The sequence below is a fragment of the Oncorhynchus mykiss genome, chromosome 25 (assembly GCF_013265735.2).
Source record: "Oncorhynchus mykiss isolate Arlee chromosome 25, USDA_OmykA_1.1, whole genome shotgun sequence".
Lineage (NCBI taxonomy): Eukaryota > Metazoa > Chordata > Actinopteri > Salmoniformes > Salmonidae > Oncorhynchus > Oncorhynchus mykiss.
The window spans coordinates 6,290,202-6,304,514 of record NC_048589.1 but is presented as its reverse complement, the minus strand read 5'-3'; the positions used below and the strand labels follow the sequence as shown (position 1 = coordinate 6,304,514).

General features: G+C 42.9%; 1 protein-coding gene across 3 annotated transcripts in view; it reads right to left on the bottom strand.

The window, feature by feature from the left end:
* The window catches only part of rps6ka1 (ribosomal protein S6 kinase a, polypeptide 1), a 114,127-nt gene that overhangs the window by 33,768 nt on the left and 66,046 nt on the right, over window positions 1-14,313 (bottom strand). The window contains exons 1-2 of one of the 3 annotated variants that reach the window (XM_036962275.1): window positions 6,628-6,819; window positions 4,946-4,999 (exon numbers count right to left, since the gene is read on the bottom strand). The exons of 1 other annotated variant lie outside the window; for it this stretch is intronic. In XM_036962275.1, coding sequence (XP_036818170.1) covers window positions 4,946-4,999; window positions 6,628-6,675 — 102 coding nt within the window. In that variant the 5' untranslated portion in view covers window positions 6,676-6,819. Of the gene's footprint in view, window positions 1-3,442; window positions 3,934-4,945; window positions 5,000-6,627; window positions 6,820-14,313 lie in introns of those variants that run through there. One more of the 3 variants, XM_036962273.1, reaches the window with a different exon arrangement.

The following is a 14,313-nucleotide window of genomic DNA, read 5'->3' as shown; positions in this document are numbered from 1 at the left end:
ACCATTATTACAATACACGTGTTTTCAAGTGACTGTGTATTTTGAGGTTGAACACACTGATTTGAACTTCAGCCGCCTGTCCTTTAAAACAAAGCGGTCTCTCTTGGATCTCTCCAAATGGATCAGTGAGGAAACTGACAGACGTTTTAGCACATGAAGATGAAGAATATTTCAGAATGGAAAAGGAGGAGGCCACTAGAAAGTTGCTGGGAGGTGACTCTTTTCTCACACACGGGTGTGTCCTGATCAAAGTGTGTGCACATTCGAGCAACGATGCAGAGGAGCCAACTCGAAAAGAGGAAGAGGGTAGAAAACAAGAGGTGTGGCCACGAGAGTATAGAAAGCAAGAGAGCTAGTTGAAAGGAAATGGCTCGGTGCAACAAGTGCTATCCAACACTAGTGTGTTTCCTTCGAAGGACACAGAGCAGTAATACACACAGGGTTTATCCTAAGACCAGTTCAACATTCGCAACTACCGAAGAAAACATCTGGGCACAGACGGATGGAGAAAGGAAACAAGAGAGTAGACAGAAAACCCTGTGAAAACTAACCACGGGAAGTTCACAACCCTGATGTATACGTTTGTGTTCTGAGTCTCACTGGAAACAAACTGACAGCACCATTTACCGTCAATGATATTGAGAATGGTAACCATAGCCACAGCTTGAAATAACTATATTTTTACACCAGCGTTGTGGCAAAGAGGCTGTTTTTGAGCTTAGGCCTACTTCACCTTACCCAAAACATCTTAAATAGCTGTATCAGACAGCAATTACAGCGGAACATTCACACAGTACACACTAGGCTTGGGCGATATATCGTACACTGGAGTATTAGAAATAATCGACGGGGGCGTTGTGCTATGCCACTGCTTAGAACTATAAGAAACCGAAGATGTGTCAAACTAGTTAGATCCGGCATTTGGTTTGCTAACTTGCTAGCTAAGTGGATAGCGGTCAAGATCAAGCGTCTTGGTTACAGTTTTTTTTTTATTAGTGCCCCTTGTGTGCACTTCTGGTAATACCATATACCCCAGTATGGTACAGAAACGGTATGAAAATCTGAATACCACCCAACCCTAGTACACACAGACCAACTTTTGTTTTGTTGAACTGCATCTGCAGTCTGTGTCCTTGAGCAAATACATTGCCTTCATACAGTACTTTATACCATGTTTGCTTAGAGTTAGACATTACTCAAGAAAAACAACCAACCCCAGGCCCCTTATGGGACCAACCAAGACCACCTTGAGTGGACAAAGTCCTACTACTGAGGGTGGAACTCTAACACTAGACGCTCACACTCAGTGGTGTAAAGCCCTTAAGTAAAAATGCTTGAAAGTACTTAAGTTTTTTGGGGGGTATCTGTACTTTACGATTTATTTGTTTGACTACTTTTCCTTCACTCCATTCCTAAATACAATTCTGTACTTTTTACTCCATACATTTTCCCTGACACCCAAAAGTACTCGTTACATTTTGAATGCTTAGCAGGAAAGGAAAATTGTCTAATTCACACACTCATCAAGAAAACATCTCAGGAGAGCTAACTTGTGTCAAGTTAATCTCTTTAAAGTAAAAACCCTCACAAACCCACTGTATTTAACGTCTCATAACGCTAGCATGGTTAATTGCAATAAATATAAAATAATGTACCTTCGTAACAAATCAAGACAAAGAACCATACGCTAATATTGTTCCATTTTCCTACTATCAATATTTATCTTTGTTTAGGTTGCAAATAGCTAAACATGCGGTGAAGCAGTTAGCAAGGTGAACACCTGTGAAGGTAATAATGATAAAACACCCGCAATTAACATTTAAAAGTGAGATTTTCACTGGGCAGTTACTTTAAAAGCTAATTTCCTGCAAATCTACACATTTCGTCATAAACTCAGCAAAAAAAGAAACCCTGTCAGGACCCTGTCTTTCAAAGAATTCGTAAAAACCCAAATAACTTCGCCAAAAGAAAGATGCCCAGGGTCCCTGCTCATCTGCGTAAATGTGCCTTAGGCATGCTGCAAGGAGGCATGAGGACTGCAGATGCGGCCAGGGCAATAATTTGCAATGTCCATACTGTGAGACGCCTAAGACAGCGCTACAGGGAGACAGGACAGACGGGTGATCGTCCTCGCAGTGGCAGACCATGTGGAACAACACCTGCACAGGTTCGGTACATCCGAACATCACACCTGGGGGACAGGTACAGGATGGCAACAACAACTCCGAGTTACAACAGGAACGCACAATCCCTCCATCAGTGCTCAGACTGTCCGCAATAGGCTGAGAGAGGCTGGACTGAGGGCTTGTAGGCCTGTTGTAGGCAGGTCCTCACCAGACATCACCTGCAACAACGTCACCTATGGGCACAAACCCACCGTCGCTGGACCAGACATGACTGGCAAGAAGTGCTCTTCACTGACGAATCACGGTTTTGTCTCACCAGGGGTGATGGTCGGATTCTTGTTTATCGACGAAGGAATGAGCGTTACACCGAGGCCTGTACTCTGGAGTGGGATCAATTTGGAGGTGGAGGGTCCGTCATGGTCTGGGGCGGTGTGTCACAGCATCATCAGACTGAGCTTGTTGTCATTGCAGGCAATCTCAACACTGTGCGTTACAGGAAAGACATCCTCCATGTGGTACCCTTCCTGCAGGTTCATCCTGACATGACCCTCCTGCATGACAATGCCACCAGCCATACTGCTCGTTCTGTGTGTGATTTCCTCCAAGACAGGAATGTCAGTGTTCTGCCATGGCCATCGAAGAGCCCGGATCTCAATCCCATTGAGCACGCCTGGGACCTGTTGGATCAGAGGGTGAGGGCTAGGGCCATTCCCCCCAGAAATGTCCGGGAACTTGCAGGTGCCTTGGTGGAAGAGTGGGGTAACATCTCACAGCAAGAACTGGCAAATCTGGTGCAGTCCATGAGGAGGAGATGCACTGCAGCTGGTGGCCACACCAGATACTGACTGTTACTTTTGACCTCCCCTTTGTTCAGGGACACATGATTCCATTTCTGTTAGTCACGTGTTTGTTTATGTTCAGTTTATGTCTCCGTTGTTGAATCTTATGTTCATACAAATATTTACACATGTTAAGTTTGCTGAAAATAAACACAGTTGACAGTGAGAAGACATTTATTTTTATGCTGAGTAGCTCCATTAACTTTTCTATGTACTTTATATTGTTTGTTATTCACCATCCCAAAAATTATTTTGTAAAAAAAAAGCAGCACCCCGCCGCTGCTAAATTACTTAGGAGAAACACTGACAACACATCCTGACTAACACACACCTTTTGCACATCTCCTGCTCCATAGTCCACCCACAATCATATGACAATAAGCGAAGATCTAATACTGTATGGGGCGAAGCCTTCATCTTAAGTCGAAAATTCACTTAATTGCATGACCATTCTCCCCAGTGTGAAGACCACATTACCTTCCACTGGGTCCTGTTGAGACTGTCTGCATGGGAGGCGTCTGTCTCATTGCCTGTCTTTTTCTCTGTAGAGGTGCCATGGCCAATCTGTGTCTGTGGTTCGCTGATGCTGGCCAAAGCCTTGTTATGGTGCTTCTTGAAGAGGTAGAGGGTCAGCAAGCGGCTCACTTTAAACTTCCTCCTGTCCTTTTCCATCTCAACATTGCCTTGCCAGCCTAGACCCCATCCCAGTCCCAACCTCCCTACCTCTGGACAGAGTCCTCACTCTCATACCAGACTGGTAGACTGCATGGTAAGATGGGGTGCAAGTTGTACTCTCTGTATGTAAGCCGACTCCGTTAGTTCTGTGTGTCCTGTCCTCTGAAAGCACAGAGCTCTGACTACTGCTGAACAGAGAAAGAGGGGGGGGGAGAGAGAGAGAGAGGCAGGAAGGAACAAAGAGTCTGCTCTGAGACATGTATGCAGAACCCACACAACGAGTGTGTGTGTCTGTGTGTGTGTGTGTGTGTGTGTGTGTGTGTGTGTGTGTGTGTGTGTGTGTGTGTGTGGGAGAGTGAGTGAGAGAGTGAGAGTAAGAGTGAGAGAGTGTGAGAGTGAGAGTTCATCCTCAACCCTCCTCTCTGAAGTCGATGTCACAGATTATAAATCTTCTCCTTCCTGCTGGAACTGACAGGTCAGCGGCCCCTCCCGTCCCATCATGCGCCGCTCTGCCCCGTTTCCCTTTGGCTATGGTCACAGAGCGGGTAGAGTGACGAGGTGTCGCCTCCCTAACTGCCAACACCATGACCCAGACAGCAAGAGAGACAGGGGAAAAATAGTGAGAGCGAGAGAGAGACCGGGACACTTTTACAGCCTGATGACAGGCATCCCTTACAGCCTCTTTCCTGCCATCCTCGTCTCTACCCCTGTCTTTGTGTGAGAACAGGGCCTTCCACATCCCTACAAACACACTGTCACTGTGTGTCTATATGAGTCAATACACACTTCCTCTTAGCTTCACAGAACACTATTTCACTCAAAGTCTCCATCTACTTGCTAAGTCACTTTCTTTTGCAGCCTCCTAAGATCGCATATTAGATACTATATTGCACTACTATAACCAGATCTAGACATCTTGTATAGTGTATCACGGCTACTGTAATGCAGATCAACTGTCTTCAGAGAGTAACAAATCAGCTCTCGAGGTGATAAAGACAACTCATTTTGGACAGCTTTCCCACAAACTGGATGTTGAAGAGTGCATTTCTAGAGCCAACATGTGAGCAAGGTGCCAAAATACTTCTAAAGAAATACATTCTCTTCTCAGACAGCCACACCTAGGTGGACGGACTACAGAGTGAAATGCAAGAGCTCTCCAGTCATTTGAGTCAGACGGACAGTAATTTAGTCGCTGCATATGCTAGCATTGTTGACCGTATTGATTTAGCCCAGCAAAGCAATAGAGAAACAGAGGGTGCTGACTTGGCAGTGAGCGAAAGCCAAATGAATGAGGAATAATCTTACCTTGGCATTAATATTGGCAAAGTCCTTCTCTACCCAGGTAATATGGGACCGGTCCTGATTGGAAGGTGTCACAGGGAAAAGGATTTCAGGTTTGTATGTCACAGAGTGTTGCATCGGGTCAGTTATCCGTTGGTTCCGCACAGTTGACCCGCAAAGAAATCAGCTGGCGAGTGGAACGGTTAATGTTAATGTTAATTCAGGCTTTCCTTCATTTCGACCAAACGCAGGCCATATCCATGTTAAACCGGTGGCTGGTAAAAGTTGGAGTAGATCCTTCTAAATAAAAAAAATTTTGCAGCCTATATGCGATTCTTGGAATGGTTTCGTTGAAAAGTTTCAAGTAAACTATTTGATTATCTAAACAATATTGAACGTAAAAAGGTCTTGTTTCATTATGTCGCTATAGGCTTTCAATGTGCCGCATCTCATGGTGTTAATAATTCATGGAATAGTTTCCTTCTATTCAAATGTTGAAAAGACACGCAAGACAAGTTAACAGGGAGGAGAATAATAGCCTACTACTCTGGAGTCCTAAAAAAAAAAAAAATTGAAATAAATGGATGTTATTTGTCGTGTTACGGATCGGCTCTCGAAAACAGTTCTATGCGGGTGGGTCGGGTTGGGCTCGGAATTGACGTGGCCCATACAGGACTCGTCACATTTATAAAAAAAAATAAAAATAAATTTAAAAAAAAATATATATATATATATATAACCTTTATTTAACCAGGTAAGCTAGTTGAGAACAAGTTCTCATTTACAACTGCGACCTGGCCAAGATAAAGCATAGCAGTGTGAACAGACAACAGAGTTACATGCAGTGTTCACAGCAAAGGTTGGTTGTCAAGGCGATGGAAGGAGAAAAATAAGATGTGTTTTTGTATGATGTTACCACATGACGTTGGGCGAGCCACCAATAAAGGCATTATTTTAGGCTAGGAGTTGTGGGCTCGATAAATAAGTGACACACACATGGACACAGTCGAGGGGCAGTGAGTGTGTCCACCCACTTTCTCCATTAACACACACAAAATACATACATGCACGCATAAAGCTAATAGAGAATATAGACAATTGTTTCACAGTCTCTTGCTCTTCCGAGAAGGCTACAAGCCATTTTCTAAGCCAAGTTGTAAATTTGTTAATTTCACCTGACAGAACACTCAATAGGCTTTTGCACACTGTGCTGACTAGAAGTAATTCAAGTTCTTTGTAGAGAGATGGAGCGAGTAAGATTCCCAGATACAAGGCAAATCTGCTCAAAGTGGTGCCCCCCCCCCCCCCCACCTCAAAATACAAGATGTCAAATCAGTGACTTTAGAATGGTATAACTACTAAAACATCTTGCTACAATGATAGCACTTATAGTTTCTCAGTCATCATGTTCATGTCTTCTAGAAAGTCTCAAGACACAAGCGATGAATAACAAAATGTCAACTTATTTCAAGTCAGAGGTTCTAGGAGAGTCTACTTTGACTGTACTCTGGTCTTTGCCTTTCCACTGTGACAGTCAGGAAGGATAAGTAGTTCGGTCAAGGTCAGAGGCTACTGCCACAGATGCGTTTCCTACGCCTACCTCTCAGGTCACTGAAACCCCTTTTTTAGCTCCTAAAATACACCACACAGAGCCAAGCAATACACACAGCCAAGCAATTCACACACACACACGGTGTGATACTTGCCTGGGGCACACGAAAACCCCGTTTGGTGCGAAATATGTGCCTCCACATCTTGTCGATCGGAGTTTCCCATGTCACACTGTCTAGGACTTCGACACGTACTGTGAGACACTCAGAATGGGGCAATAAGCTAATCTTACACACACACACACACACACACACACACGTAAATGGGGAAATGCAAAGAGCATGTCACCCCGGTAGAAGACTGATTTATTGCAGATAATCTGAGGAGGAAACTAAAGAGACTTCCTAAGGAAGCCACAGCAAACTAAACTCAGTCATTACCAGAAAGAGATAAACACATTCCGTGTAATAAGCACGCAGGCACACACGTAGAAAAAGTACCCACAAACCACTTATCAAATGCCACTGCAGACACTTCTTTCTACATCGTGTTGGACCATAACGGCCTCGACTTGAGAAAGCCATGGTGAAAAACAGGAAGGGATGGATTCTTTAGAGTCACTGTGCTGTGTTGCCTAGCAGCAGGCAAGGATAACAGACATGTACTAACTGATTGAGGACCTTTACCACATAATTGTATATTAGAACTCAGTGCCACTTATTGGCACTCTGAGCTTTACTCAGAGTCTTTGTCTGCTCCCTGTACAATAACCTAACGTGAAAATAAGAGACATTAAAAAGTCAGACCCACAAGTGCAGCCAGGGCGGAAACACTGAATATCTGCAGGAGAAGCAAGACATCGGCCACTTTTTTTGTAAGCGAAAAAGAACTGAGCGAATAGTGCTCAAAAAACAAAAAGTGGTATCCAATTGGTAGTTACAGTCTTGTCCGATTGCTGCAACTCCCATACAGACTCGGAAGAGGCGACGGTCGAGAGCCGTGCGTCCTCCGAAACACAAACCGGCCGAGCCGCACTGCTTCTTGACACAATGCCCGCTTAACCCGGACGCCAGCTGCACCAATGTGTCGGGAGGAAACACCGTACACCTAGCGACCGTGTTAGCGTGCATTGCTAGAGCGAGATGGGACAAAAAACATCTTGGCCAAACCCTCCCCTAACCCGGACGACTCTGGGCCAAACCCTCCCCTAACCCGGACGACTCTGGGCCAATTGTGCGCCACCCCACGATTTGTGCTTTAAGGTCGGTTCGGTTTGATTATAAAAAAGGATATCACGGTTTTCGATTATTTTCTTGACATTAAACGCACAATGCAATATATGGGTTGAATGCTGTAACACTATTAAACAATTAATAAAAGTACTGCTTATCACTTACTAACAATCATTTATTCACACAACTTTAATCAAATTTGTTTTACTTGATGACTTTATTATTTCAATCCAACATCTCATCTCTAAAGGGCTGCTGCCTTTGCTGTCTGACAAAAATCACGATTTTAGTCGTTCTTTCAAGTAAACAAGGCATACCAACTATCAGCCACTTAGATCTACTGCTTCCTATCCCTTTTGATCATGTGTGCCTTCTCTTCACACCAATTTATGCTTGATCGGGAAATGCTGACCTAAGGCTCTGTAGGGAGAGCGTGATACTGTGAGCGTCGCATTTTTTTTTAAACAATGCGGAGGGCTCCGTATAGCACCGCATTGACATGATTGGTTGACGTAGGTGGGGGCGGTACACCCTGTATAAACGCATACTCAATTGCATTACTTCGACGAAAGGCTATCAGAACAAGTCACAAATGAAACCTCTATGACGTGTAGGGATTTCAAAAGGCACGAAAATTAGTGGCATACTGTAAGTCAGGTGAAAATAATAAATTTCAGAAAAAGACTACTAAGCCTACCTGTTATGAGTCTCCGCGGTGCCTTTATGGGCTGTTGACATGCTGAGGGTTGACGTTTTTCTGACTGTTACCGTTTGATAATTCCAGTGAAACTTTTGGATTCCAGACTTCATTAATATTTGGACATGCACACGGACATGATCAAATCGCTATATTTTTTGTTCTCTCTGTTATCATTTCAGCACGCTAGCTAGCTATATATATATCACAATGCATTATCTAAATTACGGCCGCTAATCCGCCATAGAAATAGAAAGAATGTAAACTCCAGGTAATATGGCTAGCCTAACTATTGAACTGTTTGGAGCTTGTATTGAAGCAGTTTTGTTTTGTATGGCCCGGTTCCCCCGAGTGGGTGGAGATTTCTCTTTAGGATCAATGGAATGGTGGAAAAAATTTGCAAACGCTTTACACCTGGGGCACCGGGCCATGCAAAAATGAATTTGCATAGAACTTTAGTAGTCAAAACCATTCATCTTGTGGCGACGGGGGAAGCGGGGTTCTAAAAAGCAATTATATTGTGCAATTTTACCATTTCTAAACAGGTTTCTTTTTTATGCAGACTAGTTCAAAAATAAGTGCAATTTGACAAATGATCTAATGGCTTATGATAATTTGCTGGTAAAAAAGGGGAAGTGCAAAAACCTTAGTTTTGCACCCCCTATTTTAATTTGCTCCATGAGAAGTGTAGGGTCGTCACAGCCACAAAGTCATAAACCCTGTTAATTTTAACATTTTTCTTCTTAAAATCTGATTTTAAACCCAACTCAGCTTCACCTTAAATTAAGACCAAAAAGCTAATTTTGACCCAAAGGCCAGGGAGAAAAGCTGTTTGGCTCTTAGATGACTCGTGAATTGGAAGCACTTTGCATCAGATGTTCCTAATGAATAAATCTGAAGTCACAAATTCAGATTTAACCCTTCAACCCCAAAATCTATTAGACTTTGAATAAGAATTGATTTACATTGTTGTGAAACATCATGGGTAAGCTCTGGCCATCTTTCAGCTCAAAAAAGTGGATTTCTACTGGTGTGGGTGTTTTTAATTTAATTTGTACCAGACTCATTTAGGATGACTCACACACCTATTGTTGTATTCTTACCTCTTCTTGTCATTGTATTTCAACCAATTCCATCTCACACTAATTCAAGGTAATGAAAGCTTCCAGAGATTCTGTATTCAGAAAGAAATGGTTAGCTTCACGCAACTTCAGGTCTTAATGGAAGACAAATTACATTTCAGCACAAAAATATTTCTTCCAGCCTGTCGGCATGCAAGTCATTTCCTCTCCTTCCTTTCTTTGCTGATTCGTTGCAGAAGCAAACAGAGTTTAGTGCAATGGATCGTGACCTTTCATTACAGATATTGAATGAGATGTAACCAAAACAGAGAAGACTGAATTGATCAGTGATACAACACTATGCACATGCATGTGTGCATGTTTCCCTTGTTCACTTATAGTGCTGAGCAGTTAACCAAAATGTCGGTTTTTCAACAACTAATTTACCAATGTCGGTTCAATTATTTGAATTCCATTTCATTCTGTTTTTTTTCTGTGGGCTCGATGTGCAATTTCTGTAGAGATAAATCAGATCAAGCAAGCCTGAACTGTGCGATACAGTAATAAGTTGTAGTTTTCAACAGGCCAATATTCTACATTGTTTAGTGCAGAAAACATAGTAATGAACTACAATGGCCACAATCCATTCCGCGTCCGCTTAAACTTGTCCGGTCTGTGTAGAGCAGACACGGAGATTGACCATGCAGAGCCTTTCAATCTGACGTCTACAGTGGCAGTGCAGCATTTACTGATATGAGGCCTCCACAGAAGTCAGAGCATTCATACATCTTGCGCTTATGGGGAGCTGTCATACTCATCCAATGAATTGGTCTGCACTGCACCACTCGTAGGGATTCAGTGCTAATCTCTATAGCCATCCATCTTAATTACAAGCCACTGGCTAAATTAAAAGACCTTACCTCTGAGATTTGAGTCCGTTTCCCGGTGCTTGACATAAGAGCTCAGCCAAGATAGCATGACGTATAAAGATTGCACCTTTGCCAAAATAATCCATCCACCTGACAGGTGTGGCATGTCAAGAGGCTGATTAAACAGCATGATCATTACACAGGTCCACCTTGTGCTGGGGAAAATAAAAGGCTTCTCTAAAATGTGTGACAAAACTGCACCACACAATGCCAGATGTCAAGTTGAGGGAGCGTGCAATTGCAAGCTGACTTGCAGGAATGTCCACCAGACCTGTTGCCAGATAATTGAATGTTCCATTTCTCTATCATAAGCCACCTCAATGTCGTTTTAGAGAATTTTGCCGGACGTTCAGCCTGCCTCACAACCGCAGACCACGTGTAACCATGGCAGCCCCGGACCTCCACTGCGGGATCGTCTGAGACCAGCCACCCGGACAGTTGATTAAACTGTGGTTTTGCACAACCAAAGAATTTCTGCACAAACTTCGATGGCCACTGGCACACTGGATAAGTGTGCTCTTCGCATGAATCCCAGTTTCAACTGTACCGGGCAAATGACAGACCACATGTGGTCGAGAGGTTTTCTGATGCCAACGTTGTGATCAAGAGTGCCACAAGGTGGGGTTATGGTATGGGCAGGCATAAGCTACGGATAATGAACACAATTGCATTTTATTGATGACAACTTGAATGCATAGAGATACCATGACGATCCTGAGGCCCATTGTCGTGCCATTAATCCGCCACCATCACCTCGTTTCAGCATGATAATGCACAGCCCCATGTCGCAAGGATCTGTACACAATTCCTGGAAGCTGAAAATGTCCCAGTTCTTCCATGGCCTGCATACTCACCAGACATGTCACCCATTGAGCATGTTTGGGATGCACTGGATCGACGTGTTCGACAGCGTGCTCCAGCTCCCGCCGATATCCAGCAACTTTGCATGGTAGTCACACCAGATACTGACTGGTTTTCAGTCAAAATCTGATTTTAGTAACCACATTGCGGGCTTGTTAAAATACATCAATCATGGCAGATTTGACAAATATCCACTTTGTTAGATCAGATTTGTTGAATGTGTGCCAATCTAGTGTCCTATCCCCCACGGTCTGCATTCCATTGACCGCTCTACCGCATCTATCCCCATTGCCCATAAATATTTTTGACCTGAAATGTAATTTTCCTCCCATTTAAGACCTGAAGTTGAGTGAAGCTAACCATTTCTTTCTGAATACAGAATCTCTGGAAGCTTTCATTACCTTGAATTAGTGTGAGATGGAATTGGTTGAAATACAATGACAAGAAGAGGTAAGAATACAACAATAGGTGTGTGAGTCATCCTAAATGAGTCTGGTACAAATTAAATTAAAAACACCCACACCAGTAGAAATCCACTTTTTGAGCTGAAAGATGGCCAGAGCTTACCCATGATGTTTCACAACAATGTAAATCAATTTTTATTCAAAGTCTAATAGATTTTGGGGTTGAAGGGTTAAATCTGAATTTGTGACTCCAGATTTATTAATTAGGAACATCTGATGTAAAGTACTTCCAATTCACGAGTCATCTAGGAGCCAAACAGCTTTTCTCCCTGGCCTTTGGGTCAAAATTGGCTATATCAAATTCATGAAAACAAAAATTAGCTTTTCGGTCTTAATTTAAGGTGAAGCGGAGTTGGGTTTAGTCAGATTTTAAGAAGAAAAATGTTAAAATGAACAGGGTTTATGACTTTGTGGCTGTAACGACCCTACACTTCTCATGGAGCAAATTAAAATAGGGGGTGCAAACTAAGGTTTTTGCACTTCCCTTTTTTTACCAGCAAAATATCATAAGCCATTAGATCATTTGTCAAATTGCACTTATTTTTGAACTAGTCTGCATGAAAAAGAAACCTGTTTAGAAATGGTAAAATTGCACAATAAAATAGCTTTTTAGAACCCCGCTTCCCCCGTCGCCACAAGATGAATGGTTTTGACTACTAAAGTTCTATGCAAATTCATTTTTGCATGGCCCGGTGCCCCAGGTGTAAAGCGTTTGCACATTTTTCCACTATTCCATTGATCCTAAAGAGAAATCTCCACCCACTCGGGGGAACCGGGCCATACAAAACAAAATTGCTTCAATACAAGCTCCAAACAGTTCAATAGTTAGGCTAGCCATATTACCTGGAGTTTACATTCTTTCTATTTTCTATGGCGGATTAGCGGCCGTAATTTAGATAATGCATTGTGATATATAGCTAGCTAGCGTGCTGAAATGATAACAGAGCGAACAAAAAATATAGCGATTTGATAATGTCCAAATATTAATGAAGTCTGGAATCCAAAAGTTTCACTGGAATTATCAAACGGTAACAGTCAGAAAAACGTCAACCCTCAGCATGTCAACAGCCCGTATAGGCACCGCGGAGACTCAAAACAGGTAGGCTTGGTAGTCTTTTTCTGAAATTATTATTTTCACCTGACTTACAGTATGCCACTCTTAACTGAAATGGTGCTCATAACTTCCATTAGCTGGCTAAGGTTAGCATGCTAGCTACTTACACTGCCAGCTGTCAATCGGTGCCCTATTTGTTGTTACTTGTCTGCTACACGTGGAAATCAACACATTCCCACCCCCAATTACTGAATATGTAGTGCATTCACTTTTTCCACATTTTGTTAAGTTACTGCCTTATTCTAAAATTGATTAAATAAAGTTTCTCATCAATCTACAGACAATACCCCATAATGTCAAAGTGAAAACAGGTTTTTAGACATTTTTGCAAAAGTATTACAAATAAAAACAGTACAGCTTATTTACATAAGTATTCAGACCCTTTGCTATGAGACTCGAAATTTAGCTGAGGTGCATCCTGTTTCCATTGACCATCCTTGATGTTTCCACAACTTGGAGTCCACCCGTGGAAAATTCAATTGGTTGGACATGATTTGGAAAGGCACACACCTGTCTATATAAGGTCCCACAGTTGACAGTGCATGTCAGAGCAAAAACCAAGCCATGAGGTTGAAGGAATTGTCCGTAGAGCTCCGAGACAGGATTGTGTCAAGGCACAGATCTGGGGAAGGGTACAAAAATATTTCTGCAGCATTGAAAGTCCCAAAGAACACAGTGGCCTCCATCATTCTTAAAATGCAAGAAGTTTGGAACCATCAAAAATCTTCATAGAGCTGGCCGACCCAGCCAAACTGAGCAATCGGGGGAGAAGGGTCTTGGTCAGGGAGGTGACCAATAACCCGATGGTGTGTTAGCAGGATTACAAGAGGTTATATTTATGCACCAAATTGTTTTATTTAATAGAGCAACGTTCTTAGGACTCTCGCTCTCCTTTTCTGTGTTAACTGAGAGATGTCTTTATGGAGCTTGGGCTGGCAACTGATTAAGTGATGATTTGGTTGATGAAAAAAAAACCTACAGCTGGCATTCCAAAAGATCAGATGTGGTGGGTGTCACCGAGATAGAGATAGCCTGGAGGAACAGAACAAAGGCCTCAGTATTCCTGATTATCCTGGCATCTGGGAGACAACACCAGAAGCATGTGACCACAGGATGAACCCAAAGTGGCTCATGGTGCCCCCAATTCTTATGGGAGGGGGTTGAACCAGCAATGACTGAGAAATCTTGGTATCGGGTATATAAGGAACAGCATGGTCTTTAAAGGGTAGGCTCTCGGCCCAACAGTCAAGACTACTGGGTCGATGGTTTCATAATTGCAATAATTCATCGCTATTGAATAAAGATGATTGTTTGAAGAAATGACCAAGTCTCTCTCACTTGAATAGAATGTTCCACCACAATGGTCACTCTTTCAGAGCTCCAGAGATCGATCCTCTTTGGAGATGGGAGAACCTTCCAGAAGGACAACAATCTCTGCAGCACTCCACCAATCAGGCCTTTATGGTAGAGTGCCCAGATGGTA